Source organism: Haliotis rubra, unplaced genomic scaffold (genome assembly GCF_003918875.1).
Source record: "Haliotis rubra isolate DU_JTF1 unplaced genomic scaffold, ASM391887v1 Scf518, whole genome shotgun sequence".
Classification (NCBI taxonomy): domain Eukaryota; kingdom Metazoa; phylum Mollusca; class Gastropoda; order Lepetellida; family Haliotidae; genus Haliotis; species Haliotis rubra.
Window position 1 is genome coordinate 184,299 of NW_025767211.1, and position 27,994 is coordinate 212,292.

The window sequence follows — 27,994 nt, forward strand, 5'->3', positions numbered from 1 at the left end:
TCACTCTCCTTCATCTCTCTCCTTCATCTCAGTTGCCTTCTTGTACAGCTTTGCTGCTGTCTCAAAGTCTTTCTGTGAACCAGAACAATATCCATTTAGCAAAGTATATACAGTTTAACACCAATGTAGAATTTGAAGGGACATTAGTAATTTATTTGAGTTTTCTGAGGTTTGAAACAACAAAAACATAAATAAGGAAGGAATATGCTGGAAACAAGTTTTTACTTTGAGGCAGCTGTATGTTCGACACATCAAAGTTTAAAACTACAGAGGAAACATGAAACTACAGACATTCTCAGAGGGTTTAATTGTCACTGGTGAAGAGTACTTCTATTATTTTGCAGCCTGACAACACAACGTGGGGGTAAGCTTCACATGATTGGTTGGTTGGTTGTTGTTTAATGCCACACTCAGCAATATTCCAGCTATATGGCGGTCTGTAAATAATCGAGTCTGGACCAGACAATGCAGTGATCAACAAAGCTTCATATGATGCTGCATGTCATTGACATTCACAGATCTAGTGCAACCCCAGAAAACACCTCTTAGGAGGACCAAGGATCATATTCACAAGCAGATCCTGGCATAGTTGAGGGACATAACTCTGTACAACAAATTCACAGGGTATAAACTAACCCAAATATGGAAGTGAAATGAGTTGTTTAAGAAAGGATGAAAAACATATTTCTGTCAAATCACTACATATTTGTCCCAGTCTGGACCAGGCAAGCCTTTAGTTGATAGTGTTCAATGAAAGTCGTAAGGAAATGATGGATGGTTGTGGGCTGGTTTACCTATGTGGTCAGTTATTTCATCTACTAATTTAAGGTCTGGCCACCTGAAGTAAAATTAGAGGATCTGAGTCCCTGGGATACATTTTTAGAGTAACATGAAAGAGGTATCCCAAACAAGATATTATTGCTCACCATTTCATACTTCATGACAGCAAGATTGCGCAAGGTTTCTGCAACGGTAGGATGACTTGGTCCAAAGCTCTCCTCATAGATTTTCAGTGCTCTTTCATACAGAGGCTCAGCCTCACTGAACTTGTTCTGGACAAACAGAGAATGTTGAATTCTTGAACATATAACCATTTAGGAAAAATAGACAAATAATACCAAAATAATCTATGTTACCTGTTGAGAGGAGCCAGCTTCTAAATGCCACTTAAAGGAGAACTGTTGAGAGGACATGAAAGACTTTTTTAAATGAACTCACCTGTTAACTCACCTCTAAGTGTTGGGAGTAGAAGTAGGTCATCTTGGATAAATTCACCTGTTCACCTGTTGGGAGTACAGGTCATCTAGGATGACTCACCTGTTGGGAGCACACAGGTCATCTAGGATAACTCACCTGTTGGGAGTACAGGTCATCTAGGATGACTCACCTGTTGGGAGTACAGGTCATCTAGGATGACTCACCTGTTGGGAGTACAGGTCATCTAGGATAACTCACCTGTTGGGAGTACAGGTCATCTAGGATGACTCACCTGTTGGGAGTACAGGTCATCTAGGATAACTCACCTGTTGGGAGTACAGGTCATCTAGGATAACTCACCTGTTGGGAGTACAGGTCATCTAGGATAACTCACCTGGGTCATCTGGGATGACTCACCTGTTGGGAGTACAGGTCATCTAGGATAACTCACCTGTTGGGAGTACAGGTCATCTAGGATGACTCACCTGTTGGGAGTACAGGTCATCTAGGATAACTCAACTGTTGGGAGTACAGGTCATCTAGGATAACTCAACTGTTGGGAGTACAGGTCATCTAGGATAACTCACCTGTTGGGAGTACAGGTCATCTAGGATGACTCACCTGTTGGGAGTACAGGTCATCTAGGATGACTCACCTGTTGGGAGTACAGGTCATCTGGGATGACTCACCTGTTGGGAGTACAGGTCATCTAGGATGACTCACCTGTTGGGAGTACAGGTCATCTAGGATGACTCACCTGTTGGGAGTACAGGTCATCTGGGATGACTCACCTGTTGGGAGTACACAGGTCATCTGGGATGACTCACCTGTTGGGAGTACACAGGTCATCTGGGATGACTCACATGTTGGGAGTACAGGTCATCTGGGATGACTCACCTGTTGAGAGTACAGGACAGCAAGGTTAACCAGCGCAGTTGCCACAGATGGGTGATGTGGACCAAAAGACTTCTCCCTGATGTCCACAGCCTGCTTGTACAGTGGCTCTGCCTTCTCATACTTGCCCTGTAAATGGAGACCATCACATCTCTCACATGATCTCCGTCCAATATGAAACATATTTTTTATTTGAAAATGTTCTTTCATATTCATAAATTCTGACCTTGATCTAAAACCGTAATGTTAATCCCCTGACTAGGCATATGATACAAACATATATTAAGCTGCATCACCTGCACTGTTAGTGAACGTGTTCAGAGTAAAAAACAGACCATCCATTTATCAAAACAGCACTATGAACATTGAGTATGAAAGACCTTGATTGAAGTGACAACAACAATCAGTCAGACTTCTCTCAACACAATGAGGACGCCAATACTTCTCACAGGGAATTTAGACCGCCTCCGTGGTGTAGTGGTTAGAGCGTCCGCCGAGAGCGGAAGGTCGTGGGGTTTGATCCCCGACCGCATCATACCAAAAGACGTTAAAATATGGTACTTGTTGGTCCCTGCCTGACGCTCGGCATTAATGGGTACAACAAGGACTGGTCGGCTCGGAGTCAGTAGAATGTGTCTGAGTGGGGTATTCATGCTTCACTGCGGCATGGTATCTCAGTGGGCTAGCACTATAAAACCAGCTTAAGTCTGGGCTAGTACAAGCAGCCGCACATACACATACATGCACGTCGTCATATGAGCGAAATATTCTCAAGCACGACGTTAAACCCAATTTCACCTCACCTCACCTCATCACAGGGAATTTAACTGTTTGTTGGTTTATTGTTTAGTTCCAAAGTCAGTGATTGATATTACAAGCAATGATCCATCCCCTCTGTGGTCAATGACCTGCAACTGACCAACTCACCGAGTTAGGCTGCAGGTATCCATATCAACCTCATATAACCAGCTTGGTTGTCTGGGACCTATTCTGACCTGGAATCCTCAAAGGGCCGCATCTAAATTAGTCCTATACAAATGTACTATAATATGCCATGATACTTACCTGTTTCTTATACAGCATGGCAAGATTCTTGATGATACCAGCACAGGCTGGGCTGTCTCCACTCAGATACTGAAACACAAGGCGAGAACAAGAGCGTAAATGGACAGTTTATGATGATGATGATTTTTAGATTTAATGTGCGCTTTCCGACATATTGCTTATTTCTCACATAGTGTCATCTGTCGGAAACTTGTACAAATATTCAACCTCAGTTAAAACAGGTTCCTAAAATCATCCAATCCCTTGTCAAACATCATCCAATCCTCTGTCCAACTTATTCCCAGTCCAGATCTGTTAACACAGTATTCAGTCCATACACCACCCAGGCTTCTGCACATACATCATCAATTACTAGACTTTTCTAGCCCTCCTCTAGTGGCCTCCTAATACATCGCCAGAGCTCTATTCTAACCCAAATCCCGAAGTACACACCTTCAGTCTGATCTGCAGCGCCCTCTAATACATCAGCCAGAGGCTCGGCCTTATCAAACTGTTTCCTGTCATTGTACTCACCTTCAGTCTGATCTGCAGTGCCCTCTCATACAGAGGCTCGGGCCTTATCAAACCGTTTCCTGTCATTGTACTCACCTTCAGTCTGATCTGCAGCGCCCTCTCATACAGAGGCTCGGCCTTATCAAACTGTTTCCTGTCATTGTACTCACCTTCAGTCTGATCTGCAGTGCCCTCTCATACAGAGGCTCGGCCTTATCAAACTGTTTCCTGTCATTGTACTCACCTTCAGTCTGATCTGCAGTGCCCTCTCATACAGAGGCTCGGCCTTATCAAACTGTTTCCTGTCATTGTACTCACCTTCAGTCTGATCTGCAGTGCCCTCTCATACAGAGGCTCGGGCCTTATCAAACTGTTTCCTGTCATTGTACTCACCTTCAGTCTGATCTGCAGTGCCCTCTCATACAGAGGCTCGGCCTTATCAAACTGTTTCCTGTCATTGTACTCACCTTCAGTCTGATCTGCAGTGCCCTCTCATACAGAGGCTCGGCCTTATCAAACTGTTTCCTGTCATTGTACTCACCTTCAGTCTGATCTGCAGCGCCCTCTCATACAGAGGCTCGGCCTTATCAAACTGTTTCCTGTCATTGTAGAATGCTGCCAGGTTGTTGAGAGACTGGGCCAGGTCAGCGTGATCCGGACCCAGCGTCGCTTCTCTCATCTCCAACGACTTCTTGAAGAATGTTTCAGCAGTACTGAAAAGCAGGGATGTACATGGAAGTTTGATTGTTGCTTTCAACAGTATTTCATCATTATTACATCTTGCTAGCTGAAGAGTGGGAAGAAAGTCTGAAGCTATGCAGGTCTCAGGCATTCACAACTTCAGTAAAACCTGGGAAAAACCCAGAAACATAATCAAGGTAAAACTCAGATTTGAGCCCCAATCCTAAGTTGGGATGCTACAGAACTCTGGCGAGCACTATTTCCATGACTGCAGAATAACCCCCTCACTATTTCCATTATTTGCATAACTTCTTTCAGTGGCTTTCCAGGATTTCAATGATTTGCAACTTCTTTGAGAGGCTTTCCAAGATTTACATACTTTCTTTGAGTGGCACTTTAGAAGTTGGGCCAGGGAAGTACAATATTGACAAACTACATGGATAACAACTTTAACAAACGACATTTCATTACAGATTCTTCTACAATTGTCAAGCAGGAATCATCCATAAAGTTTGTCAATATCATGATCTGCATGGAGTTACCTTCTCTTACCAGGTAGAATTACACTTACTTTAGCCCTATGAAACATACATGATTAAAACTTCATTTCAATAACAAACAACAAGATGAGTAGAAATCAAAAGGTAAACACTCTCACTCGAAGTTGCTCTGCAGGTAGTACAAGACCCCGAGTTCGTTGAGTGTACGAGCCTGTTCAGGGGAGTCAGATCCCATGGCCAGCTCCTCCAGATGAAGAGTCCTTCTACGGAGCAGGTCGATGCCTCGTATCTGACCCTGGGAAAATGTGAAGGTTTAAACACTGATACACTGTAGAGTTCAGACACAGAAAATTGTATTGGCCAATACACCAGTAGTGTTGTCCTTAAATCTTAGTAGTAACAGTCAAGGAAGTTTCCCAACAAATCAGTATTTAGCTGATAAACACTTGATAGTAAGCATTTACCATTTTTCTTCTGATACACACGAACACAAGTGTATTTTAAGCCATTTCATAGCCATGTGTTTATTGGAGCACCAGTCGTTACTTCTTCACTGGATTATTTTTAAAAGGGACCATTCATACTGGACCAAGTCTGTATTTCAGAAATGTTGTGGACTGACTGAGTTTGGTTTTACGCCGCTTTTAGCAATATTCCAGCAACATCACAGCAGGGGACACCAGAAATGGGCTTCACACATTGTGCCCATGTGGGGATTCGAACCCGGGTCTTCGGCATGACGAGCCAACGCTTTAACCATTAGGCTACCCCACCGCCCCAGAAATGTTGTGGAGATCATAACACACATGTAAGACCATTAACAATCAGATACTCACTGAATTGACTCTTGGTGTTCTGGCTTTCTTCTTGATGGACATTGCTCGCTTCTTCAAAGGTTCTGCTTGCTCATGTCTGAAACGTGAAGATTTGGGTTAGAATTGGTCTTCAGTAACCCATGTTTGTCGTAAGAGGCAACTAACGAGATCGGGTGGTCAGACTCGCTGACTTGGTTGAGACATGTCAATTGCGTATCCCAATTGCGTAGATTGATCCTCATGATATGTTAATCACTGCATTGTCTGGCCCAGACACGATTATTTACAGACCGCCGCCATATAGCTGGAACATTGCAGAGTACAGCATTAAACAACAAACCAAGCAACCCCATTAACCCTCTGGAATCAGCCTGAATACAGTCCCCAGACATCTCTCCATGACCAGCATTGCTTCCATTCCATCTAATTTGTCTTCTATGCGCTGTACATAGGACCATGTACCACATAACGCTGCTTGTACCAATGCATTGCATGATCGCAATAGTAAATAACTTTTACCCAGGAACTGATGCATAGAGTGACCATAATGAGTGGATGACTGACGTATTTTCAACATAGACCTTCAACATTCTCAACACAATGAATGCTTTGTGGAAAAGGGCCCAGCAATTTAAACTTTAAATCATTCTTAAATCCAATCCTAAACCATGCACACAATCACACTCAAAACTTAAATACAACCAACATGGAAATTAATAGAAATCAGAGCTCTAGATAAGGGCCATATCGGCGTATGTACGGATAAAAAATAAGCACGATACGGTAGGAAATGATTTTAAGGTTTTTCCAGTACTCCTATATTGCAAAAATAAGGAGAACTTACTCCTGATGTTGAAAAATTATCTGGAGCCCTGGAAATAATACTTGGAACATTTTAATGATAATAAAAACAGGCACTGAAGTGGAAAATAAGACCCATGGCATCTCAATCGAAAATCAAAGATTAAATAGAACAGAATACAATTAATGACAGATGAAAGATTCAATGACTGGAACACAAACTACACAAAATCCCATCTTACTTTTCTTGTTTTTGATACAGTAGAGCTAAAGCATCCAGTTCCTTTGCCAGGAGGTAGTGATCTCTCCCGTAAGCATTCTCATAGATCTCCAGAGCCTGTTGGTAGTAGGCCTGGGCTGTGCTGAACTTGCCCCACTGAGCGTGGAGGCCTGCCAGCTGATGTAGTGACCTTGCCACCACTGGATGGTCAGGGTCAAGGGCAGTTTCTCGCACCTCCAGAGCTCGCTGCAGTGCGGGCAGAGCCTGGGAAGTCAAATATAGATATACTGTAAGTATGTTTATACACTCATGTATGTATACACTCATATAACAAATGAGGGATATAATGAACAGTTACTCTTGTCCTGGCCACTTGCTGTATATTTCAGTCGAAATGCATACAGATTCTAGTACATTTCTTCGGTTGAGTCCCATCCAGGATTCAAACCCACACCCTCAGAGTCAGGCACCTAATCGCCAGCACACAAAGTCAGCCGCCTAACCCGCTCAGCCACCACGGCTTCCACCGCTGATTATGGTTATAAGGAATTACAATTAGTAGTCCTATTGCATTAAATATTATATCATATATTATTACATACTTTACTGTATATTCATATCAAGTTTTGATTAATTAAATGTTTTCTTGGACTCTGTTTTGTCAGTTCATTCAAAAATGACACCATTGGTTAAAGATCATAATTCACTGTCACAGTCAAAATACATGTCACTGTAAACCAACAAGTTATGAGTTATGAGTAACAAAATGAGAGATATCTGGGATTTCCAACCACAAACAGCAGATCCTGACACTAACAACTGTCTGGAGCCCAGCCTTTGAAGGCTTACAGTCACTCTGAGACAGTACCTGCTTGAGCAGTCCCATATCCTTAAGGAATCTCCCCAGTGTCTCGTACATGTCTGCAATCCGTGCTGGGGTCAGGAGGCCGTCAAAGTGACCTGAAGCTGATCCAACATTATGGACTGAAGTTTCTCCTCAACACAATATACATGTCTACACTACCTGATCTTTGGAACAGGTGTGAAAAACAACACCATCTCAGACCAAATGCCTATGAATATATTGTAGACATATAACAGAATGATCAAGTCAACAAAGAAACTCCTTATTATCATGATTATTGTTGTTGTTTTTACACTACAGTTAGCAACAATAAAGCAATATCACAGCGGCCACACAATGAAATCTTTGTTGGACAAACCAGTGGCTGACATTATGAGAACCTCCCAACACCCTTGTCGTATCAGGCAACTAACAGGATCGGGTGGTCAGGCTCACTGACTTGGTTGACACATGTCATCGTATCCCAATTGTATAGAAAAATGCTCATGATGTTGATCACTGGATTGTTTGTTCCAGAATCGATTATTTACAGACTGCCACTGTAAATAATCCAGTTGAAGATTTTATGAGTGGTTATGAGGGTCCAGTGACACAAAATCAACCAAGTCAGAGAGCATGACCACCCTCTGGTCACCTCCTACAGCCAGGGGGGACCAATTCTACCACAGCATCAGCACATGTAAAATAGTTCATGAAGTTTCCGTGCTGTCATTGCCCTTTGAAAAGAACATATTACTCTATATTTTGATCACAATATACATATTGTAGAATGGCTCGATATTTTAACTCCTCACTCTATATATAGAGTAAACAATCAGTCATATTTTCACTTACTTTCTTCTAATTTTTTAGTGGCAGTGAAGTAGGCATCAGGCATCGAGTTCTTATCTCCCCCCTACAATTTGCCAGTAGCTGATGAGCTCCGAACAACGACCTCTGAAACAAACCAACACAGAGCTACCACAAGTACTTATACATGTGTCTTGCCTTATCAAGTGCCAACAAAAGTCTGTGAATTTATATGATGTGGCTCAGTGTTAAACGTTATTAATACCCTTCTTACGCAGCACAGTAAACCACATCAGTTATATGCTTATGTAATTCAAACAAAGATAGAGACTGAAGATTGACTTCACAACTCACTTTGCATAGAGTCTCTGGAACACAGACAGGTTGAGGATGCAGGACTTCAGCATCTCCTTGTCTCCTGTAAGCTTGATGAGCCAGGGCATCTCATCACAAACACGACAGGTCACCTTCCCCAGACTGAAACATGACCAGGTTAGCAGGAACGGCCAGGCATTGCCAGGAATAATCTACTACTGTATTCAACTTGACACATATAGTCAATACAGAGTGTTGCTTACTCAATCAGGAAAGTGACAGGCAAAACCTGATGAGGGTTAACACAGGGTATACTCAATGAACATACTTTATATGAAACCTTGCAGTGCAGCTGTGTAAACGTAACACAAATCAAATGAGCTCAAGTCTGTGCATAATTTTCTTTGTTCCTTTAGCCTAATATTTAATAATGTATAGGCAGCGTTAAAAATTCCGCCTGCCCGACCATCGGAACAGTCTATTTTCATCTCGGACGATCAAATTTCAAAAGCAGCCTGTCTGGTGCTCTGGTAGATATTTCTTTTATCTTGATTTTGAGGCAGAAAATGCAACAGATTTCTGGTTTGTAAACCAGGCCATGTACCTTAGCCTTAACGTTACAATACATGCAGTAAAGTATTCAGAAACTTGAATTTACTTTGGTTTTTTATTGTTGAAAACCAGGCAGGCAAGTTTGTATCCGCACTGGTAATCTTTAAAGTTACCAGTCCAGGTGTCTGGCTTAGAATTTTGGAAGTTTTAAACACTGGTATAGGGTAGGTAAGTGCAGGGTTGTGACACAGTGTTGCATGAGAAATGTTGTCATGTGTGAGATGTAATCTAAGAGCTCATGTTGTCTGACATGGGCACAGTGTGTTAAGCCTATTTCTGGTGTCCCCCGCCGTGATATTGCTGGAATATTGCTAAAAGCGGCGTTAAACTAAACTCAGTCAGTCAGTCATGTTGTCTGAGGACTTGAATACCAGGCCTAAGCATGATTTGTTGGTAGTGAAATAGTGAAACATGGAGAAACATACTGAATGCTAAACCATGAAGACTGGTCAAGGAACTGGTCATTCTGACATGACCCATGATGGGACGTCCTCCGATCTTTGCTCATAGTTAAGAACCAAGTTAGTCATAAACAATCTGATTGACTATTATGTTAACAGGAGTGCAAAGGTATACACAAACATTTAAAGTCAAATAGTGGGAAACAACTCACTGTAGAAAGTTAGAGAAATACTCCACCAATTCCTGCCGAGTGGCCTCAAAACTGACTTCAACATCATCCTTACCAAAGCAGTAGTCAAAAACTGCTTGCCTGACCTGAAAGTAGGATGAAACATGAGTAGAAACGATAAGACCTTGTACTACTACCTAATACTGCAGACTTATTGATACCCCAGCTTACTGTCTAACTGAAGCCCTCAATATACACCTCAGTGGTATCATGCCAGAGTGATGCAGGAACCGCTTGCACAAAGCTACGGCAATCATAACTCCTATACTTAAATGTAGGCTTATGATCGTCTTAGTGCTAAGATTGTCTTGTGCAACTGGATCCAGGTGGGGAATACCTTAGACAGAAACCATCTCTGTCTTCTCAGTCTTGTTTCAAGGAGAAAAGAGGAACAGCCTCATCACCTAGTCATCCAAGTCTACTTTCTGGGTTAGCTACACAATTATCTGTACATGGACCTCTTGGACTTTCTGAGAGTTAATGACTGTGGTGCTCTTTCCTGCTTTTATTACATACCCATTTAATGTTATGACAGCAATACAGCCATGAAATACTGTGAGCATAAGCAAATTCTGTGTTGCACTACTTTTTCCAATGTTTGGCAATACTATACAAGGTAATGGCAAAGAACGAAGATTATTTCCTTTCATACTTTCATTTTCATTGGTAAATTCTTCTACCAGACCAGTTACCTGTTCATGGGCAAATGTGAGGAGTCCTGAGTGGTACTTGATGATCAGGTGTGATGAGAAGGCCTCGTAGAACTGTGCCAGCAGATTCCATGTCAAACTGGGGATCAGCCGAAACAGCTCCTCCTCCCTCATGCCGCACCGACTGGCACACATGTAGCACAGGATCTGAAACACAGGTAGCACAGGATCTGAAACATGGGTAGCACAGGATCTGAAACACAGGTAGCACAGGATCTGAAACACAGGTAGCACAGGATCTGAAACACAGGTAGCACAGGATCTGAAACACAGGTAACACAGGATCTGAAACACAAGCAAAACAGGATCTGAAACACAGGTAGCTCAGGATCTGAAACACAGGTAGCACAGGATCTGAAACACAGGCAAAACAGGATCTGAAACAAAGGGAACACAGGATCTGAAACACTGGGAGCACAGGATCTGAAACACAGGTAGCATAGGATCTGAAACACAGGTAGCACAGGATCTGAAACACAGGTAACACAGGATCTGAAACACAGGTAACACAGGATCTGAAACACAGGGAACACAGGATCTGAAACACAGGTAGCACAGGATCTGAAACATGAGTAGCACAGGATCTGAAACACAGGTAACACAGGATCTGAAACATGGATAGCACAGGATCTGAAACACAGGTAACACAGGATCTGAAACACAGGTAACACAGGATCTGAAACACAAGCAAAACAGGTAAACAGGATCTGAAACACAGGGAACACAGGATCTGAAACACAAACACTGGGAGCACAGGATCTGAAACACAGGTAGCACAGGATCACAGGATCTGAAACACGGGTTGCACAGGATCTGAAACAAAGTTAGCACATGATCTGAAACAAAGGGAACACAGGATCTGAAACACAGGTAGCACAGGATCTGAAACACAGGAAGCACAGGATCTGAAACACAGGAAGCACAGGATCTGAAACACAGGTAGCACAGGATCTGAAACACAGGTAGCACAGGATCTGAAACACAGGTTGCACAGGATCTGAAACACAGGTAGCACAGGATCTGAAACACAGGAAGCACAGGATCTGAAGCACAGGATCTGAAACAAAGGTAGCACAGGATCTGAAACACAGGTAGCACAGGATCTGAAACACAGGTAGCACATGATCTGAAACACATGATCTGAAGCACATGATCTGAAACACAGGTAGCACAGGATCTGAAACAAAGGGAACACAGGATCTGAAACAAAGGGAACACAGGTAATCTGAAACGGTAAAGATCTGAAACAAAGTTAGCACATGATCTGAAACAAGGGACCAACACAGGATCTGAAACACAGGGAACACAGGATCGAAACACAGGTAGCACAGGATCTGAAACAAAGGTAACACAGTATCTGAAACACAGGCAACACAGGATCTGAAACAAAGGGAACACAGGATCTGAAACACAGGGTAGCACAGGATCTGAAACACAGGTAGCACAGGATATGAAACACAGGTAGCACAGGATCTGAAACACAGGTTGCACAGGATCTGAAACAAAGGAAACACAGGATCTGAAACAAAGGGAACACAGGATCTGAAACACTGGGAGCACAGGATCTGAAACAAAGGGAACACAGGATCTGAAACAGAGGGAACACAGGATCTAAAACATGGGTAGCACAGGATCTGAAACACAAGTACCACAGCATACAAAACATTTAGAGCAGGATCTGAAACACAAATAGCACTGGACTTGAAACACTTCACCTTGTCAAACAACAGATGTATTGTCATGGACCCAATCTTCACTTAGCAGATAATCAAATGTCAGTGAAGTCACCTGTCTGATGTAGCCCCTGGTGTCATCAGTTTCATACTCCCCCCTCAGGATGTCAATGATCACAAGGTACAGGTCCTCACAGTCCACTGTGGTCAGCAAGTTGTCCAGGCTGACCCGCAGCTTGTCTTCATGCTGGCAGAAACTGTAACAAACAACAAACCACCCATGTAACAAACAACAAACTACCCATGTAACAAACAACAAACCACCCATGTAACGAATAACAAACCACCCACGTAACAAACAAGCCACCCATGTAACGAACAACAAACCACCCATGTAACAAACAACAAACCACCCATGTAACGAACAACAAACCACCCATGTAACAAACAACAAACCACCCATGTAACAAACAACAAACCACCCATGTAACAAACAACAAACCACCCATGTAACGAACAACAAACCACCCATGTAACAAAAACAACAAGCCACCACCCATATAACGAACAACAAACCACCCACGTAACAAACAACAAGCCACCCATGTAACAAACAACAAGTCACCCATGTAACAAACAACAAACCACCCATGTAACAAACAACAAACCACCCATGTAACAAACAACATGTAACCAACAGAACCCACAACAAACCACCCATGTAACAAACAACAAGCCACCCATGTAACATGTAACAAACAACAAACCACCCATGTAATGTAACAAACCACCCATGTAACAAACAACAAACCACCCATGTAACAAACAACAAACCACCCATGTAACGAACAACAAACCACCCATGTAACAAACAACAAACCACCCATGTAACAAACAACAAACCACCCATGTAACAAACAACAAACCACCCATGTAACGAACAACAAACCACAAACCATGTAACGAACAACAAACCACCCATGCAACAAACAACAAACCACCCATGTAATAGCAACAAACAACAAACCACCCATGTAACAAACAACAAACCACCCATGTAACGAACAACAAACCACCCATGTAACAAACAACAAACCACCCATGTAACAAACAACAAACCACCCATGTAACGAACAACAAACCACCCATGTAACAAACAACAAACCACCCATGTAACGAACAACAAACCACCCATGTAACGAACAACAAACCACCCATGTAACAAACAACAAACCACCCATGTAACGAACATGTAACAAACAAAAACCACCCATGTAACAAACAAACCACCCATGTAACCACCCAAACCATGTAACGAACAACAAACCACCCATGTAACAAACAACAAACCACCCATGTAACGAACAACAAACCACCCATGTAACAAACAATGTAACAAACAAAACCACCCATGTAACAAACAACAAGCCACCCATGTAACAAACAACAAACCACCCAAGTAACAAACAACAAACCACCCATGTAACGAACAACAAACCACCCATGTAACAAACAACAAACCACCCATGTAACAAACAACAAACCACCCATGTAACAAACAACAAACCACCCATGTAACAAACAACAAACCACCCATGTAACAAACAACAAACCACCCATGTAACAAACAACAGAGCACCCATGTAACAAACAACAAACCACCCATGTAACAAACAAACAGCCACCCATGTGTAACGAACAATACAAACTACACATGTAACAACCACCCATGTAACAAACAACAAACCACCCATGTAACGAACAACCACCCACGTAACAAACAACAAGCCACCCATGTAACGAACAACAAACCACCCATGTAACAAACAACAAACCACCCATGTAACAAACAACAAACCACCCATGTAACAGACAACAAACCACCCATGTAACAAACAACAAACCACCCATGTAACAAACAACAAACCACCCATGTAACAAACAACAAACCACCCATGTAACGAACTTGGCTAAAAAGGAGTCAGAAACTGCAGCCATGTTAATGAAAGCAAGTCTGAAAACCTCTAAGTATATATATAGTATCTCCTTTAGTTTCCACCTTCATTGGTTTGAATGCTATAACCTGCCACTGTGTGTTTATTCAATCTGTAAAATGCACTCCTGAATTGTAAAACTGTATGGCTTATCTTGTTTAGGGACCGTTCATAATTTATGGCCAGGGTGGTGATGATGATTTTAATGGAGAAGCATGTACAATGTGAATGAACCCCCTAAAATTTATGTACAAAATAAGTGACCCCAGCCTTTCATGTCATGTGTACAAAATCACTTACCCCTCCCCCCTTCCCATGATTTCTAAGCATAAGTTTAAACATATTTTTATGTACAAAATTGCTGACCCCCTAGTACATGTGTACAAAATTGCTGACCCCCAGCTCCCCAGAACAAAATGGGTGACCCCTTAAAAAATCATCATCATATCTCTCACTCTCTCTCTCTCTCTCTGCCAATACGCGACGCGACGCATACGCGACGACGCCGCACGCACACACACACACACACACAGTGGCAATAAATTATGAACGGACCCTTAGGGGGATATTACAAGACAACTGTTTCCACAGAACTGCTATATGTGAACAGTTCCTCTGCACATGACACAATAACCTCAAGAGTTTCTGCAAGTATATAGTGCAACCACTTCAGTTCTACTAAAACACATTTTGGTGAGGCAGCCTCCGCTCATGTCAGTTCACATACAAGTACAAACTCAACTTGGTTGACACACAAACATTTCTGGTCTCTAGTTTACTTTCAATAACTTCTTCTCACTTTAAATAATTATGAGGTGAGGTGAGGTGAAATGGGGTTTAATGTCGTACTTGAGAATATTTTGCTCATATGGCGGCGTGCATCGTGCGTGTGTATGTGTATGTGTCGCGGCTGCTTGTACTAGCCCAGACTTAAAGCTGGTTTTATAGTGCTAGCCCACTAAGATACCATGCGTAATGCAGTGAAGCATGAATACCCACTCAGACACATTATACTGACTCCGAACCGACCAGTCCTTGTTGTACCCATTAATGCTGGCGCCAGGCAGGGGACCAGCCAGTACCATATTTTAATGTCTTTTGGTATGACGCGGCCAGGGATCGATTCCTCGACCTTCCGCTCTCTGGGCAGATGCTTCAACCACTACACCACGGAGGCGGTGACATAATTATGAGAGATCACCTTTGTATTGTAAACAGACATCATGCTGGTCATTTAGTCTCATATGCAATACAACTGATATGTTCAGTTATAAGATGTATTTTATGCTCCCCAAATTGTTTCCATTACTCAAAAAGAATGACTTGAAAATTGAATTCAACATCTTTAATGATGACCAAAAACAAACGGGCTAATTATACATAGACTGGAAATTAATTAAAATCCCAGTGCTGAATTAATGTGAATTCTTATGAGCGTAGCAAGTTGTAGCTCACCTGGCAATGTGTCTGGCCAGCACCATGACATACAGTGGACAGCAGGTGGACGGTGTCCGGCAATGTGTCAGTATCTTGGATTCAAACTCAGGGCTTACGAAGGCATCGAGAGTGGCCACCTCCGCTCGTATCAGTTCCTTCACATTCTTGTTGGTTAATGGTTCTACACAAAGTGTTGGCCACGATCTGAACAAATATAAACATTGTATAAACATTTCACCACTTTCCACTAAACAGACTATCTCCATAAAAAATATTTGCATTACCACGTGAAAAGGTTGTCTTTCCCCCTGTATCCACCATGAACCAACTTGTACAATTATTATTATGCTAACATTTGTATAGCGCCGATATCCAGTTCAGCTCCTCAAAGGCGCTTTGTTTTTCAATCGATCACTGGATGTCATTCTCAACGGCACATCGTATTATCAATCTCAACTCCCTTGGGATCATACAACTCTTGCAGCCACTAGGCGCACCAAGTTAGTGTGGCTTTCCCATCCTTATGAGGTTCACAGCTGGGTGGTGGGACATATTCACCATCCAAGTTTATGAGGTACCCACTGGGTTTTGCATGTATTCACACCAAGTTGACTCATGGGTTCTTTTACGCACAGGGTTGTGTACTGTACACTAGGGTTGTCACAAGTGTTGCTCAAGGTTTTTACGCCCGGTCACAAGTGGGCTCGATCCCGGCACCTCAAGCTCGCTGGATCACTAGCCTGGCGCTTTAGACAGCTCGCCCACCACGGCCCACAATTCTCCCTTTACCAGCACTAATAAAAACATGATAAAAAAATAACTCAATATCATGGAACATTTGTTATCATAAAATCTCACAAACAGTATCTCATGTGTCTGTAACATACCTCCAGGTCTGAAGACATGTGTCCTCATGACATGACACGATTACCCGGGCATCCACTGGCAGCGGGTCCAGCAGCCACTTCAAGTGAACATCTACTTGCTGAAAATCATCATCATCATCATCATCATCATCATCATCATCATCATCATCATCATCATCATCATCATCATCATCATCATCATCACCACCACCACCACCACCACCACCAGGTGTATGTCCGAGAGTGAAATACACATCATGTCAGAATATCACACATAAAAACTCTAAATCATCATCACTATCAGATTCAAATCATGGGTCAAGAGCAAGTTACTCGGAGCCAGTAGACCAGTGAGTGTAGCTTACCGGGAACCTGTCGACAGAGTCCAAGATGAGGATGGTGCCACCTGGGGACTTGGCAGATACTTTCTCCAGCCAGCGGGGGAACTCCTCCACCAGACGCACTGGGTCACCGGTCAGGGCTGGGGGTGTGGTCACATGCTGCATCAGCTGGCACAACAATACAGATATGAAGCGGCTCTACAGGATGTATATCACAAGAGGCGTCTAAAAGAATTGTGAGGTCAGGCTCGCTGACTTAGATTTGATGCAGATTTGAGACCTAAGACTAAGTTGGGATGCTACTCTGGCCAGCAGATACTGCAGAATTCATTATGACCAGCATGCCCTCTCACTATTTCCATGATTTGCATAACTTCTTTGAGAGGTTTTCCATGATTTGCATAACTTCTTTGAGTGGCTTTCCATGATTTGCATAACTTCTTTGAGAGGTTTTCCATGATTTGCATAACTTCTTTGAGTGGCTTTCCATGATTTGCATAACTTCTTTGAGAGGCTTTCCATGATTTGAGAGGTTTTCCATGATTTGCATAACTTCTTTGAGTGGCTTTCCATGATTTGTTTGAGTGGCTTTCCATGATTTGCATAACTTCTTTGAGAGGTTTTCCATGATTTGCATAACTTCTTTGAGTGGCTTTCCATGATTTGCATAACTTCTTTGAGAGGTTTTCCATGATTTGCGTAACTTCTTTGAGAGGCTTTCCATGATTTGCATAACTTCTTTGAGTGGCAATTTAGAAGTTGGGAAGTACAATATTGACAAATTGTATGGATAACAACTTTTTTTTCTTTCCATGGGTGCAACGTTTTGATACAGATTCTTGTACTGTTGTCTGGCAGGAATGATTCTTGACTCACAAAGTAAAAGAAGTTGTTATCCATAAAATTTGTTAGCACATAACTCATTAGAAGACTAAAATAATTAAATCCCCATGTTGGAGCCAAGCCTCAAGTGGTAAATGTCATATATATTCAACTTTTATGATAATCATGAACATGAGCAACATGCTGACTGAGAATGGATGATGTCTCGGACATCAGTACTTCATTCAATTCTACAATCATCTGATCCTGGGACATCAAAAGGACACTGCATGTGGCGCCATCTATGTCCTGTGTTTGTTGTACCTGTGAGGTGAGTCTCCGGATCATGATGATGGGGTCTGCGCTGATGGAGGATGGGGAGCCCACAAAGTGGAACAGCACCAGGGTGCCCGGACATTTCTCTTGCTGCAGCTGAATCCTGTAAGACAGTCATCATGTCAGATTGTGTTCTATGGAAGAAGGTGAGTTGAAATGGGGTTATTCAAGATTAATGTGCATTGATGCTTGTACTAGATCAGACTTTGGCCAGTTCTATAGTCCTCGCCTACGAAGATACGATGTGCAAAGTACAGGGATATGTACACAGACACAGCAGATTGACTCCGAGCCAACCAGTCCCTGTTTTGTTGCCTTTATGCAGAGTACCAGGCTGAGTAACAAGTACAATTTTGCATCTAATAATGTCTAATAGTTTATTCTCTGTTGCATAATTACATCTTGTGTCCCATCAATCAATGAGCCACTTGCTATGAAGTCATACAGACTTGTACATGAGTGCATTTAAATTAGCCTTTAAGAAGTGTAAATAACAGATGCTTACTTCACAGAAATCTAATTGTTTGTTTGTTTGTTGTGTAACGCTGCACTCCAGCTATATGGTGGCAGTCTATAAATAATACAAAATCTGGACCAGGCAATCCAGTGATGAACAGCATGAGCATCAATCTACGCAGTTGGGATACGATGACATGTGTCAACCAAGTCAGCGAAACCTGACTGCCCAATCCTGTGGTGAAGTGTCACCTCTTACGACAAGCATGTGCTGTTGAAGACCAATTCTAACCAGGATCTTCACGGGCTAGAAATCTAATTCCAATGGCTAGACAAGGCTATTGACAAGGCTATTGACAAGGCTATTGCAAGGCTATTGACAAGGCTATTGACAAGGCTATTGAATACTGACCACTTTGAGAGGAGGAGTGACCGTCCCGACCCTGAGCCCCCGGTCACCAGTAAGGGGGGTAGAGGTCCGGCTGCAGACACGTGGGCATTTAGCCTCTCGTAGTACTACAACATCACAAATCACAATCGCATAAACTTCATAGAAACAGAAGGTATGTTTGAGTTAATTTTATTATCATATCCATGCTTATAGGTGAGGTGAAATTGGGTTTAATGTCGTACTTGAGAATATCTCGCTCATATGACGACGTGCATGTGTGTGTATGTGTGGCTGCTTGTACCAGCCCAGGCTGGTTTTATAGTGCTAGCTCACTGAGATACCATGCCACAGTTAATGAATATCCCACTCAGACAGGAAAGGTCGAGCCGACCAGTCCTTGTTGTACCCATTACTGCCGAGCGCCAGGCAGGGACCAACAAGTACCATATTTTAACGTCTTTTGGGATCGAACCCGCGACCTTCCGCTCTCCTGGCGGACACTCAAACCACTACACCACGGAGGCAGTCCTCCATGGTTATAACATTATAACAATACTACACCTGTATGCATACACATCAACAATGAATAAAAATAGTTCACACTGCCAGCTCTGTTGCATGCAAATATATACAGCTGTTTGAATCATTTATCTTATCAAAGTGGATATTTGGTTTTGTGTTATGTAAATATTTCAGATACTTGACAGTTGCCTGTAAATAATCAAGTCCAGGAAAACCAGTGGTGGATATTATGAGCAATAACCCATGCTGTGAGGGTATGCTGACATTCAGTCAACCCTGTCACAAAGCCTGACCACCAAATAAACATTTGCTGTTGGGGGATACATGGAGATACAGCCGTTTATCAGGGTGTGAGTGAGTTCAAATTTTATGTCGCATCAGCAATATTTCAGCCATATCATGATACATATATATACTTTATAAAAAGCTGTCATTGAAGGACAGTATAACAACTAAATTATCACAGATCATATTCAAAAATAGTTTGAAATCATTTAAAAGTACTAAATCATTATTCAACAACACAACATAAAATGGGGCTATGGATTGCCATAAAACATTGCCAGCGACAAAAGTTAGGCCACCATACTGGGGGCTATGGGGTCTTACAATGCTTACCCAGCCAGATTTACACCATCCCTCTAGTTGCTGGCAATTGCATGAAAGTTTAACAACAATCAAAATTCACAAATATACTGCAATTAAAACTGTTGTCGGAATAACATTCATTGAAAGAATGGTTTGGCAGTACCCTCTCGGGGAACAGCTTTGTATATTTTTGGATGCCACGAATAGTATTCACAGGAGACAAGCAATCCATTGCAAGTACACAGTAATGTCTATTCAAGGAAGAGCAAAATAAAGTTTCATAATTAACCTTACCCTTTCAAAACCCAGTTCACAACTGGAGTAAACCGCATAGCTGAGAGCCTCCATCTGCTCATAGTCATAGTGGACGTCCCACACCACGCCCTCGAACAGCTCAGGGGCGTCGGTTGTCAGTTCCTCTGCTTCTGTCTTCTCACGCAGACTTACTCCTAGCTCCTTGAATTGACAAAATATATCTGTTATATCACTCAACACATGATGTTGTTTAACCTTACGATGGTTTATGAATTATTAGTGTCATTGTAACACATTGCACAATTATGTATGTGTGTGGGGTCTTATAGAAAAATACCCGTGAAAATCCGGGTTAGAATGTACTTTCAGTAACCCATGCTTGTCGTAAGAGGCGACTATTGGGATCGGGTGGTCAGACTCGCTGACTTGGTTGACACATGTCATCGGTTCCCATTTGTGTAGATCGATGCTCATGCTGTTGATCAGTGGATTGTCTGGTCCAGACTCGATTATTTACAGACCGCCGACACATAGCTGGAATATTGCTGAGTGCGGTGTAAAACTGAACTCACTCAATCATATAGAAAAATATGAAATCTTAACATTTGTTATTGTATTTCAATCTGAGGAACAAGATACCCAGGGATGACCTAGCCACTTGCGTACATGCATGGAGAAGCTCCGCAAGAAACCCTGAATCTTTGGTTCCACATTTTCCACGAAAATTACAAACATAGCAATTTTATGACACTTTACAACACTATCACAGAAGAACACACATTGAACTATTGTTCATTAATAAACTTATTACTTTTGCCTATTCAGTATGTCACATAGGTTACCATCTTGAAGATCTTGACAAGTTCCGTGTAAACCATTTCTGCTCCCTTATTTGGCGATGAGTACCCTGAGATGACCTTGACATTGCGACTTTCTTTGACCTTGGTCTTTATTTCTTTAGCTTCACCCTGACTAGTCCTGCATTGAAATATAATAAACACTAAGTTGCAAATATCACAAAGAATATGTCAGTCAAACTGCTGGGTGAACGGAGGTATACTTCAAATTATAGTTACTTGCCTAGGGATATACCACATGTAATGGGGTAACATGTGCATCAGCCAATTATTGTTCAATGTTGTTACCTTTACCTGATCTGCAACTTGTTCCCTGTGCACAGGACCATGTCACACAACGCAACCTCTTTGATAACATACAAGTATTGGTATGATGCTCACAAAAAAAGGATTGTACACTCATTAATTTGCCTCTTAAACAAATGACCAAAAGCTAACGGATGCAACGCTTGACTAATATAATCTAGTTTCTGACCTCTTGTTACCCGTTTCCCTAAAGCAGTAGACAGTCGGACGGATCTCGGTACTCTCCAGATGACCATGTTTCACCTCAAAACTTGTAAACCTGAAAGATGTAAATTCGAAGCTTGTAATTTAAACCTGAAACATGTAAATCTAAAATTTGCAAAAAGAATTTCCTGAAAAACATCACATTTTAGGATGAGTCATCACAGTGTTACCTATTTGTAGTGTCTCCTAGCAACACAAGAAATACAGAAGCAAGCTCAATCTGTTTCTTCCTCAGTTTTGATCTGTCTCTCGACCATCTGCAAGTCAAAAAAGAATAAACAATGCAGAATGTTATTCAATATAGAAAGCAGCTTATTATGCTAACGCTGATTCCGGAAAGATATTTTGATAAAACATATTTTGATGAAACAAACATTTATCCTTTTTTACAAACCACATCTGATAATGATACAATATATGCAATGTTGTCATCAAGATAAAACCCAATGGCTGATGATGACACTTACGAGTGGTGACAAGTTTTCACTGTCATCATATGGCAGATGGACGATGACGAGACCTCTCCCTTCACTCTCACACAGACTGTTCAAACTGGGGGCGTACTCCTGCAGATATAACTCAATACATTAATCGACCAGCTGATCATTCTCGTAATAGATCATGACAACATAGAGCCAAAACTTGCCAAAAATACTTCCAATCCATATTGATAATGATGGCCCACAATGTAAGGATCAAGAGCTTGTGAGAGCCCTTCTGTTCAGATGCATACAATAATTGATTGATTGATTGTTGTTTAATGCCGCAGTCAGCAATATTCCAGCGAAATGATGGCTGTCTGGAGTGAGTGAGTGAGTGAACACAGCAGTCACTGCGTGTCATTTATAATCACAGCCTGAAATTATTGGCTTTGTATATTTTTCCTGTGTGCTTCAATTAGGCCTAATACTTCTCAAACCCAGTAATACAGCAATGTAGTACTCATCTACCTTTGCCAGGAGCTCGACTTCAGCGTGCATGTTGCTGGGTGCGGAGATGTAGAGGCGGCACACGCTGCTGATGCTGTGGTCGGGGATGGTGGGGATCACCTGGGTCAGGTTGGCGAGGGCAGTGCTCCAGTCATCTGATCAATATCAGTCAGTTATACCATGTATACCATCAGTGTGAAATGATTCAGTTCTGCTATATGGTTTCTTGATATCTCATACCACTATTTCAATTAACTTAGTGACGGCAGCGCATGTGCAGGGCACGTGCATTGCTCATGCAAGGCGAGGCGTCGGCTGCCAGTCTCATCCCAGTTGCTTTCAACAGTAAATACCAAATATTGAAATTATATCTAAAGAATATCTTCGGTCGGTTTATAAGTTGGATAAAGCATTACCCTCGGGCATTACGAAGAAGTAAGGATGTTTTCACTCGAGGAATGCCCGAGGGTCATGCTTTATCCTATACTTATGACATGTTTCTATCAGAAAGATATATTCAAACATATCAAAAGGAAGAAACTAGGTAAAACAGTTTCAAAGCTACAACTGACCTTTATTAACGTTTGTGAAGGGTCCTTCCAGCTCCATGATGTTGTTTGCAAACTCCGGACCACGGAGGAAGGCTGGTTGATGAAGTTGCACCGTGCTACCCAGGGAGGGTTCACTCTCCAGAGCTGTCCACCAGTCTCCAGGGTTTGAGTTACCTTCACATAATCACAACACATAGATACGCTATCTGATTGTCTCCTGACTTGTTGGTTTAAACATAGTTTCTTTCAAAAACCTCCATTCAATTTTTTCTTTTCAATTTAAACCCCTTGGAGAATGTAAGTTACATTAACATCGATGGTAGAATGGGTAATGGGTAAAAAAGTATAAGTATGAATTAAATTTCTCTATTTTCATTTGACAGTTTTGTGAGTGAGTGAGTGAGTTTAGTTTTATTTTCACTCAGCAATATTCCACCTATATGGCGGCGGACTGTAAATATTCGAGTCTGGACAATACAATCCAGGGATCAACAGCATGAACATCAATCTAAGCAATTGGGATATGATGACATGTGTCAAACCAGTCAGCGGGCCTGACCACCTGATCCTGTTAGTCACCCCTTACGACAAGCATGGGTTACTGAAGATCAATTCTAACCCGGATCTTCACGGGTACGACATTTTTGTGAAATGTGGCATGAATGTTATGATTTGTATACATGCAGCTTATAAATTATCTTGTGACTTGGTAAGAGTGAAAAACTGGCTCCTTTAGTCAGACAGCCAGTAAATTAGTATGGTTTATGGCACTTCAACAGTATTCCAACAATATCACATACAGGATGAAAATATGGGCTTCCCACATTGTATTCATGTGGGAATCAAACCCAAATCTTAGTCAAGATGGGCAAACGCTTTACCCACAAGGCTACTCCACCACCCCACCACTCCACGCACCTATGGATGTTTCTTCGGATCTGGACGCTGTGTCAAGATCTTCCGGTGTAAAACCATGGGACAGCTTGGTTAATCGACCCTCCAGCTCTCGTTTAGCTCGAAGAAGATTTTGAATTTCATTTTCCTTTGTTTCTCGAAATATCTGAATATAAGAAAATTAGACACTGCATTCAGATAATCTACAATCATCAATGTCAAGTTGTTACATTTATTCAACAAACACTTTTTCTAGACTATGGTATGTTTTCAACACAATACTACTAAAATTGATCAAGAATATAAAAAAGCGTAATCATCATGATAAGTGAGTGAGTGAGTATGGTTTTACGCCGCTTTTAGCAATATTCCAGCAATATCATGGCGGGGACACCAGAAATGGGCTTCACATATTATACCCATGTGGGGAATCAAACCTCGGTCTTGGTGTGATGAGCGAACTCTTTAACCACAGGGCTACCCTGCCATATCATGACAAGCATCCACATGATAAAGATCTCAAAACATACACTACTCAAAAGGATTTGAGGGCTACTCCAATTGTGAATATTACCACGGTTAGTCTGTCATGACATGACAAGACATGGCAATTCAAAGATCATGATAATGTCAGTTTCTATCACTGTGCTCCTAGACTGTCACAGTTTAATGTTGGACATAACATCACACAACAAACACTCGTCACCTTAAACTGCCGCTGTACTTTGTCTCTATCACTTTCAAAAGCTGAAGCCCTTGCAAGCGCTTGCATCTCTGCATCCAGACAGCTCTCCTTCTCATTCCGGAGTTTGGTACACGTGTTCTGCAGCGCCAAAAGTTCCGCTCTCATTCGCTTGTTTTCCATTTCTAGTTTTTGTTCTTTCTTCTGCATGGCCATAATTTCATTATCTTTGTTGAGCTTGTACATATCAAAGTCCTTCTTGATTCTGTCAACTTCTGGGTTTTCCAGATCGATGGATAGAGCTGAACGTAGACTTCCTCCTTTAGATTTCTTCCCAAATGAAGTGACGCTTCGGAGCGGTCCGAGTTTACCGCGAGGCTTGATCTCGATGGGGATTCTCTTAATGACCCCATTACCATCAAGGTCAGTGCCAAGTATGTCGTCATCATCCTGACCTCGAAGGAATGAGCCCCCAACACCCATTCTACAGGTCTGAAAACATTGAAAACAAGGGAAAAAATCATATTGAATACTGATGCAGTATTCAAAGTGTTTCTTCAGCACAACTTCAACTACAAGTGTGATCAACTGATGTTTTTAAGATAGGTAATAATACATTATTATTACTAACAATATTATTATAAACAATATTCTAGCAGGTAATATAACATTATGAATGTCATCTTATCCCAAGTACATACATTGCTGCTCATGACGTCAATCACTTGATATTCCACAGGTCTCTACCTACGGAAGTCTATAAACTTTACAGGGGTGGATACAGCCTTTTGAGAAAGGGGTGCACAGTTCATTTTCACCTGTTTTCATGCAAGTTTCATTGGTCATTTAATAAACTTTCAGGACAAAAGTGGGGATGCGCACCCCTGCCCCCACTCTGGATCCGCCTATGCTTTACTACTGTTTACCATGTAACTTGTTTATCAGGTGTATGTGTCAGTGATACATACTGTCACACACTATCAAAGAAAGCTTAAAATTGAATCCAAAATGACAAACCTAAAGGAACACGCTGCAAGACTTTCTGCTGTGTGCATACAAGCAATACAGCTGATGGCAACTGCAGCCCCATATCAATGACGACTGTCGAAAATGTCACGTGTCCTTCACAATCCTGTAAAAAATAGAACCTTGTGAAAAAACATTTAATTCTAAAGCCTTTTGCTGCCTGTAATTAGTTTTTATTTGAGTTTAGAACTGAGGAATCATGATTGTATGGAACTGTACCCACAACAACTGATGATCATCATAATCATAGGCTGTACAACTGGGAATTTGCAACTTTGATTTGGTAATTTTCACTTTAAAGGGCAAGTTTACACGAAAATTAACCTTTTTGTATTGCTTTTTTTCATCATTAAAAGTGTTTGTCAAGCAGTTTTATGCAGATATCAGAAGTAGCTAATTTATATTTTGTGTTATATCGATTCATAGTTCCCACATTAGTCGAGAGTTCTATGTCCATAGTAAACACACCATGGTTTATGTCCCTTGGAAATAACATCATTGGTCCCCAACTCATAAATGAATCACGTTGTTAGACCTTATTAGACCCATTTAACGTGGTGCAGATATTGGTGTGGTTCTTGTGTCTCGATGAGCAGGCATCCATCTGTTGCCTAGCCGTCAGCTGGCTATGTAATCAGTTCTACACTGAGATGACATTGTGGTTTGATAAAACGTATACACTGTACCTTGAACTAGAATATCCTGTGTAACCTACGTAACTAGATTGTATAACATTCAACCCGAGCCGGTCGTCTTTCCAGCAGCATCTTCTTGCACCAAAACTAAAACGTATAGCCATCAGTGATTGTTTCAGACTACTTACATGGCACATTTATGTTTATACGTTGCTTGAAACAACGAAAAGTTTCCTTCCAAATATCCGGTGAACACGCCATTTTGAGATACTCGCTTCCCGATAGTGACGTCATACGCATGTCAACATTGTTATACATATTTGGTATTTCCATTGACGTGAGGTTATGAATGAAAATACACACGATCATTTCTATCTTACTGCTTACATTTTCAGTTCTAATGCTTCTTTCGTATTTTTGCATACTTTTTCACGGGATTGATGTCAGTATATATATCCTTTGCTTTGGGACTAGACAGGAGACCAGTCTAAATCAAGAGGCATCAATTACATCATAATCAAAGGGCGGTAACTCTGGCCTGTTTAGCTCGGCAAACAAAGGCATCATAATGGCTTCACATTTCAGCATTTATATTGAGGGTTATACTTTCATTGTAAGAAAAATGAGTGTACATTTTCAAACATTGATAATGAACTAGTTAAAAAATACCATTTTGTTTCTCATAAGAAACATGAATTTTTCATGTACACTTCCCCTTTAATTGAAGAAGTTGATCACTCACATGTAGTGATTTGGGTTTAACATGTATAATGTTGTCTTAAACATGTTGAACATGTGAGCTAGCTTTAAGAGGAAGTCAAACTGGGGAAGTCGGCAGTTAGTGGAAGTCAAACGTGGGATTTGTTCCCAACAACACAATGATCATACTATGACTTAGCCGATCTGTGATGTCTTGACTGTATAGGACTGCTCTCTGCTAAGTATGACTTGGAACCACAAGGACTAAGAGCATCCTTGATGACTGGGCTGGCATTGCATACAGTGAGTGACTTGGGCACAGGTCTCTTTTGACCAATATTCCAGTTATTTATTATCCATATGGGAATAGACATGCAGGTTTAAACTCAGGTTAGTACATTCTTATTCCAGCATATAATAAGACGACTTTGCACTATACCAAGGTGTGCTCGTTGGTGGCCTTGAGCTAGAATATCCTGTGTAACCTTCCTAGGGAGAGCGATAGACCCACCCGCGTGCGGATGTACTAACAGCATGCTGTGACGTTCAGTTTCATTCTATCATTGCTTTTGACAAACACAATCTGACAGTGACACGTTTTATCAAAACCATTGAAGTACTCTTTCAATATATCAATATTCTTTCATACGACAACTAATCTTTAACTAAACTCTAACCTCACCTTGCATGTTTCAGATCAGTTACGATGACATGGTCAAAAATACAGATTTCACTGGAGAGCTCTCAATCTGACATTGTTTACATCTTTTACCGGAAGTGCCATGGACGCTAAGGGGGAAGTAACTCTGAATTTCGTATCCCAGATTAGAGTGTAGGAAGCGTTCATACAATCTAACTATAGTCTGACTGAAAGGATACTGGGTAGACGATCGTACCCACGGAGATTTGTACCCAAGGAAAATGACTAACTCAAAATTCTCGT

The 27,994-nt window shown here is 41.6% G+C and overlaps 1 protein-coding gene across 1 annotated transcript; it reads right to left on the minus strand.

The window, feature by feature from the left end:
* On the minus strand, nucleotides 1-27,829 carry LOC124292440 (nephrocystin-3-like). Its single transcript, XM_046729519.1, is given in 32 exon segments — nucleotides 1-72; nucleotides 927-1,052; nucleotides 2,095-2,220; nucleotides 3,157-3,225; nucleotides 4,190-4,361; nucleotides 4,988-5,124; nucleotides 5,666-5,741; nucleotides 6,688-6,929; nucleotides 7,534-7,631; nucleotides 8,365-8,425; nucleotides 8,427-8,466; nucleotides 8,674-8,796; nucleotides 9,860-9,963; nucleotides 10,570-10,734; nucleotides 12,376-12,517; nucleotides 15,710-15,895; nucleotides 16,579-16,676; nucleotides 16,923-17,066; nucleotides 18,045-18,159; nucleotides 18,925-19,028; nucleotides 20,308-20,469; nucleotides 21,111-21,246; nucleotides 21,601-21,690; nucleotides 21,806-21,892; nucleotides 22,103-22,110; nucleotides 22,112-22,201; nucleotides 22,586-22,719; nucleotides 23,137-23,289; nucleotides 24,034-24,175; nucleotides 24,716-25,183; nucleotides 25,709-25,823; nucleotides 27,734-27,829. Coding segments are annotated over 30 exon segments (3,861 nt in total). The 5' UTR covers nucleotides 25,175-25,183; nucleotides 25,709-25,823; nucleotides 27,734-27,829.
* Between the last annotated feature and the right edge of the window lie 165 nt (nucleotides 27,830-27,994).